The sequence below is a fragment of the Penaeus monodon genome, chromosome 36, assembly GCF_015228065.2.
Source record: "Penaeus monodon isolate SGIC_2016 chromosome 36, NSTDA_Pmon_1, whole genome shotgun sequence".
In the NCBI taxonomy this organism is placed as follows: Eukaryota; Metazoa; Arthropoda; class Malacostraca; order Decapoda; family Penaeidae; genus Penaeus; species Penaeus monodon.
In genome coordinates this window covers 12,240,191-12,247,690 of record NC_051421.1, presented here as the reverse complement: position 1 = coordinate 12,247,690, position 7,500 = coordinate 12,240,191, and the positions used below count along the sequence as shown (strand labels likewise).

General features: G+C 34.9%; 1 protein-coding gene across 1 annotated transcript in view; it reads left to right on the top strand.

Moving 5' to 3' along the window:
* LOC119595529 (hemicentin-2-like) overlaps nt 1–7,500 on the top strand; it is a 50,712-nt gene that overhangs the window by 20,972 nt on the left and 22,240 nt on the right. The window contains exon 2 of the mRNA XM_037944649.1: nt 1,972–2,069. Coding sequence (XP_037800577.1) covers nt 1,972–2,069 — 98 coding nt within the window. The remainder of the gene's footprint in view (nt 1–1,971; nt 2,070–7,500) is intronic.

Sequence of the window (7,500 nt, the reverse complement as noted above, 5' to 3'; positions counted from 1 at the left end):
TATACATTTTTCTTAAAAAAAAAAAACTTCAGGCGCGTGCATGTTTTACATAAAGAAGCACTTGTCGAGTAAAATATCTTTTTATTCTAAAGCCTTTGTATATTTCGATAATGTATATAGGTCACACATTTTTCGTACTCAGTTTATAACTATGCTTGATTGCGAATGATCTTATCATGATGAATTCATAATTATTCTGACTTTATATTTAACCTGATTTTATGTGAATCAAAAAACAACGAAATAAAACTTACATGCGATACCGAAAAAAAAAGTATGATTATAATTAGTAAAATGTGTAAATGTTTCTTTTTACGGTAGAGTTATTCACAAAACTCGTGTACTGTGAATGAAGCTTACATTATATAAGCGTTCGAGACTGTTTTCGAAACATGTCTTACGAGATTGTAGTTGTTTCAGTTCTACAAAATCCGATAATACATAGAGATGTGCTATAAAACTTATTTCATAAAGATACTTAGTTCATTAGCATCGCTAGGCCTATAAAGCTTAGTAATTGATCAAACAACGGATTAAGAGGCCGTGAGCAAGACTGGTAATTAGTATTCTAATGTTAATATATAATGGCAAACTGTATTACATAGGATTAGTAGCCAAATAGTAGGTTTAATATCCGCTATTAAGGCATGGGAAGAGGAAGAAAATAGGAGAAAAGGGAAGAATCTCTGGGAAGTAAAGTATCGAATATATGAAAAAGATAAGAGAATAAGAATTATATAGTCATTCTTGCCTTTACTACGCGTCATACATAAATCATTTTCCTCTCCTTCTTCTTGTCCTTCACTAGCAGACGGAAAAACGAGGCAAATTACACCCTAGCATGAATTTATGTATTAACAAAATCACCCTTGCTGATTTATCATACATGAATAAAAAATACTTATGATGCTTTTTTTTTATCATGATGCTTTCACATCAGCGGTTTAACATATCATTAACATAGCTAAGTTCCCCCAAGTATAATATTATATAAACCTAGTTATGGGCTGGGTTTGTCCCCTGTTTCGTAAGTTATGGGCTGAATAGCCTCTTGTTATAAAAGTTAGCGAGAAAGTCTTCTAAAATGAACTATTCCTTAAGTAGGGGTCAGAATTTCTGTGGCGAATGGCTGCGGAGAGGAATGGAAAGAAAGAGGAGAGGAAAAGAGAAAGGTGAAAAATAAAGTCAGAGAGTGTGAAGAAGAAAGGGAAGGCGAAGGAGGGAGAGGGAGCAACAGACAGACAGAACTGAATGAATGAATGAATGACAGCAGACAAACACACACACACACACACACACACACACACACACACACACACACACACACACACACACACACACAAGTAAAGACAGACAGACTGACTGACTGACTAACTGACTGACTGACTGACTGACTGACTGACTGACTGACACACAGACAGACCTACTGACAAACATACAGTCAAAAGCAGAGACGGAGAAGTAATACCGACTGAGATTGAATACTGAATCAGGAAAAGTGAAATTGTTAAACCCTGCATCTTAAAAACGATAGAGACACATAACTTAAGCCAGATATCTTGACGGGGAAACACATTAACGGCATCATTACTCCATAGGAAGATCTGTAAAGTAAAAATGCGGCAGCTGCCAAAAGCTTGGTGGAGTAACGTATGGATTTTCAAAAGCATGTAAACAATGCATTTATCATTGCTGTCATTGTTGCCGCTTGCATTTATGAATTATGACCTGCTGCACAAGAAAAAAAAATAAACATTAAAACAAAAACATAAAATGAATTAATAGACGAATATAAATCATAGACACATTCTTTTTTATTATTATTTGACCAGCATAAATACACAACCACAAACTTACAACCACACATAAACACACAGTATATCCTACTATATCGCGCAAGACACGTATACCAAGGATCCAATAAAGAAATTATAGACTCGTTGCCATTAACTCATTTCTCTTTCTCAACAGAATCGCCGTATTTCGAAATTCCAGTCCAGAATGTTACGGCGAGAGTGGGAAGAACAGCCAAACTGACTTGTGTGGTGGAAAATCTCGGACATTTTAAGGTGAGAGAGAGATATATATTTAGTGTTAATTCTTTTTCGTGTTTTTTTTTTCTCTTTTTCTCTTTCTCTTTTCTTCTTTGTTCTTTCTTTTTTTCTTTTTCTTCTTGCCTCTTTGTGTTCACTTCTCTTCTCGTCTTCTCTTTTTTCTTCTCTTTTCTTTTCTCTTCTCTTCTCTTTTCTTTTATCTTTCTCCCCTTCTCTCTCTCTATCTTTCTCTCTTTCTTTATGTGTGTGTGTATTTGTGTGTGTGTGTGCGTGTGTACGTACGTATAGAGTATATGTATCTGTACCTGTATATGCAGGTGTACACGTATCTACATGTATACACATATACGTCTATGCATGTCTGCAGGTTGTGTTACATGCACACGTTTCTATGTGTAGAAGTACGTGTGTGCTTACGTGCATGTGTATAGAGTGCGTGTATGCTCGGAGAACTGCAAGAAAAGAGGGGAAAAAAGAGTGCATCTGTGACCTCAATGCAATTATTGACACTTCATTTAACCCGTAAGTGGGTACACACGCTAGCATGATGAAATATTGAGATGATGAAAGAAAACTGCAGTGCACCCGACCCCAGGCGGTGCGGTGCCGAGTTGCTGCTGGGACCGAACCTTAACACGCACGTTCTTGTAAAAAAAAGAGAGAGAAAAAAGGAAAAAAGAACACTCCTTTCTCCGCGCATCTCAATACACACGTGCACACACACGTACACACAACCTTGCACACACTTCGCCTATACGTATGTACTTAATACGCGCACACATGTTTGTGTGTTTGTGTGTGTGTGTGTGTGTATATATATATATATATATATATATATATATATATATATATATATATATATATATATGTGTGTGTGTGTGTGTGTGTGTGTGTGTGTGTGTGTGTGTGTGTCTGTGTTTATATGTGTATATATATTTATACATGTATATATATGTATATATATGTATATATGTGTGTATGTATATATATATATATATATATATATATATATATATATAGATATATATATATATATATATATATATATATATATATATATATATGTGTGTGTGTGTGTGTGTGTGTGTGTGTGTGTGTGTGTGTGTGTGTGTGTGCATGTATGTGTATGTATATGTGTGCATGTGTGTGTGCGAGTGTGTGTATGTATGTGTATGTATATGTGTATGTACATGTGTGTGTGTGTGTGCGTGTGTGTGTGTGTGTATGCGTGTCGTGCGTGTGTATGTGTGGTGTGTGTGTGTGTGTGTGTGTGATACTGAACGAGAGAAAACTATTCAACATTTACATTTATTCATACACCCACACAATCTTCATAACCTTATTTACATATCGCCTCCAAATAGTTTCAAATGCCATTTCATGATTTCACCAATATGATAAAATCAGTTCAGTGTATTTAGTGAAATGTCACCTCTGGGGAGCTAACTCGCATGCTTATTAGCGGCAACGAACTGCCTATTAGCGCTAATGAGCAATAAACTCTAAAACACTACATGTACAAACCGGGAATTAGATTTTATTTATAATCGACGACAATTTTTTATCTATCTTTTTATTAATCCAGTTCAATTTAGTCATTTATATATCTATCTTCATATTACTCCAAGGATAGACTTTACTATTGAAGTTACAAGTGAAGGGCGTTGGGCAAAATCCATCTATTATTGGCATGGATTTAAGTAATAAATAGGATTCAAGTAACATATAGTCAGCTTCTAGAAAACCGTTGAGCCCATGTGTTCGAGGGTCAAAATATATCTATCATTGTTTTTTATTATTACGTACACAGTCGCGGGCAAAAGTTCTCTCAACTTAATCAAAAAGGCTTAGTGTGTGTGTGTGTAACATTCGGGAGTTCGAGATGGAAATTCGAAGCATGGTTCTTGAAGGGTTTTCATCTTCATTTTTGTTTCAGTTGTGAAGAACAATATGATTATCAGTGGTTAACGTGTAGAATGATGATGATGACAATGATGACAATGATGATGATGATGATGATGATGATGATGATGATGATGATGATGATGATGATGATGATGATGATGATGATGGGATGATGATGATGATAATGATGATGATGATGATATCTACACTTTTTTCGCATCAAGAGTATTAATTTTGTTCTTATTACTATTTTCTCCTATTGTGTGAAAAAGGTATATTCCCACTTCAGCAGATAAAATGAAGTACGATTGCTTGCCAAAACAATAGTTTGAAATGATAATGAGCATCGTTTTGACTTGTTCAATTTTCCGCTTACGGATATTTTTTTTTTTCAAATCTTTTCTAAATACATGTCAATATGAACCATATTCATATTGACATGTATTTCTGACGAAGACACAATCGAAACCGGTCAAATACATCTCTTGTATTGTGAAGATATTCATTCTCATTCATACCTTTTATACATTAGAGGATTATATTATAATTTTAATTACAAAATATTTTTTAGCTTAGCATAATATTCACATCTTTTATGCATAAAAGTTAATTTATTCTGAGCACAGGTAAATTATTAATATATAGAGGCTTTGGCTTTCGTTTAAATACACATAATGAAAAACAATACCTCACACTTCATTATTTTTTTAAGGTCGGGTAAAACTGTCAAGACTGACAACTAAAGCCGACAAAATCATAAACAAAAGATAAAATCATAAAAAAAAAAACAGATAATAAAGGAGGTCAAGTGAAAAGGAAGAAACACAGCTGAAAATTTCTGCTTCGATCACAAAACTTGTCTCTAAACTAAATCACCATAAAGAGTAAATCACCGCAATCACATTAAACTTTATCCTTAATTCACAAATCCAAACACACGCTGTATTCGTCCCATCAGTGGAACTGTACATAAAAATGGAACTATACATAAGCATCCACTTAACCCTTTCACTCGCCACATGACCAAAATTGGATTCCAGTGAAGAGCAATGCTCTACGCAATAAATATTTACGGTCGTCATCTTGCCAGTGACAATCTCAGTGCTCTTTGTTACATATGGGGTTTCAGATCAATCGAAGACGTTATAAAAGACCTCTATACATACTCGAGCGTTTTCGTTCAATTGAATTCTTGGTTGTTTGTTGCACGATTTCCTTTCCCATGTGTTGTTTTGGCCCGTGTGTCTCTGCCCTCCTTGGAATGTGGCGTAAGTCTTTTCTGCGTTCCTTTGTGTCTTGTTTATTGGATTTGCTCCTCGTTTTTCGTCCGTTTGTTTTGTTTGTTTTTCGTCTCTCTCCCTCCCTCTCTCTCTCTCTCTCTCTCTCTCTCTCTCTCTCTCTCTCTCTCTCTCTCTCTCTCTCTCTCTCTCTCTCTCTCTCTCTCTCTCTCTCTCTCTCTCTTTATGACTGGATCTTTCTGCGTAGTGATGATCATTCTGCCTTTCCAGTGGTAATAAGAATGATAATGATGATTATAATGGTGATAAAAATGATTATGATATTATAATGATGATGATAACTGTAATGATGATGATGATGATGATGATGATTATAATGATGTTGATGGTGTTGAAGATGACGATAATGATTACAATGATGTTGATCGTGTTGAAGATACGATAATGATTATAATGATGAGGATGATATGATGATGATGATGACGATGATGATTATATCATCATTATATGATGAAAATGACGAAGATGATGATTATGATGATGATGAAGGTGATGATGATTTTGATGATGATAATCATTATAATAATCATAATAACAATATGATGAGAATGATTGATGATGATGATAATGATAGTAATGACAACAATAATGATGATAATAATAATAGTAAGATGATGATGATGGTGATTTTGGTACTAATGATAATAAAAATATTTGAAGTAGTTAATTAAATGCATAAACAATTATAACAGCAACAAATTAAATTCAGAGTTGTGCTCATAAAATAAATATAATAATGACAATGGTGGATGATCAGCTATTTTCTCCTCACCTCTCGTATTTCATAACAAAAAGTGTTAAGCTGTACATAGAAAACCCTCATCCCCATCGTAGTTTCTTTATACATAAATTTGACTCAATAAAAAATATATATGCATAATAGCCAGTTAGTCGAGCTTAATCTTACCTTCTTCATCATCTTCTTAACTCCTGTTCTTCTTCATTCACAAAATTCCCTTTCATGAAAATGTATGACTCTCCTCACTCTTACAGTGGCATCCATCATCCTTTAATGTCGGAGAAAATGTGGATGGCGGCGATATACAATAAACATTATGCTTGTTTATCCCAAAAAAGAAAAAAAAGTAAATGTGCTTGTTTTGCTTCAATGTTTGAAGCTAAAAAAACATTTAAGATAATTATCATATTCATGTTTATTTCTTTTTAGAAGTGAATACTTGAATAACGTAACTTGTTCCCTCTGGTTTCTCTCCAGTGGAAGAAATTAGCGATGATTTGCATGTCTGAGACCTTGTCATGAGGAGAGGAAAGGCATTCGCTAATGGTATTACGCAAGAGATAAACACAAATCAAGATACATACATCTGTAGTGGAAGTCAGAAAACGATTAGCTTCTGGGAATCCATTGTTTCAAATTTAGATATTCGGAATTGCTCAACAACAATGCTCCTGAATAAACCAAAGGTCATTTATCTGAATATCCTACACGAGAGGTTATTTCGAAAAATTTAATGCACCAAATAACAGTTGTTTTTGAGAAGTACTGCGGCGTTCTAATTGCCTGAAGGAATGTTTTCGGTCAGAGGTCTCATCAAAGCATGTTTCGAAATTTGTCTCGAACACACAACAAATATAAACCCTTGCTGTTTACCTCAGGAAAGCTTCGAAGCTTCATTCACGGTACGCAGCCTTTTGTCCATGGCCGTACGCTATACACATTCGGATTACTATTCACATGTGCCCGCGGTCATAAAGCGGATAGAGGTTATACATATAGATTTTCTATATGAAATCCTTCCAATAAACGTGGATTTATGTATATACTTTTTTAGGGAAGAGGGAGGGGGAAATGCATAATAAATCCTTCACATTTGTTTTTGACATGATTTTCGACTCCGGGACATATTAGCGTTACGTAACTGCGCGCGGGTGGATAGCTCATCGTCTATGAGGATATAAATTCCTTTTGTTTATTTGCTCAAATGGATTCATTGTTCGCTTGCTAGAGAGCTGCATATCTAAAGGAAACGCGGGATGAGCGGAAAGGAATAACAAATATTCTCGCATAGATCTGCATGAATCAGCATACCTCCACCATGCATCCATTAACATAGAAATGAGATAATTACAAAGATGCCTGAAAAGCCATTTATACTTTATATGTAAAAAAGGGAGGGAATGGAAAAATCAAAAGAAGACATTTATGTTTGTGTGTGTGTGTGTGTGTGTGTGTGTGTGTGTGTGTGTGTGTGTGTGTGTGTGTGTGTGTGTGTGTGGTGTGT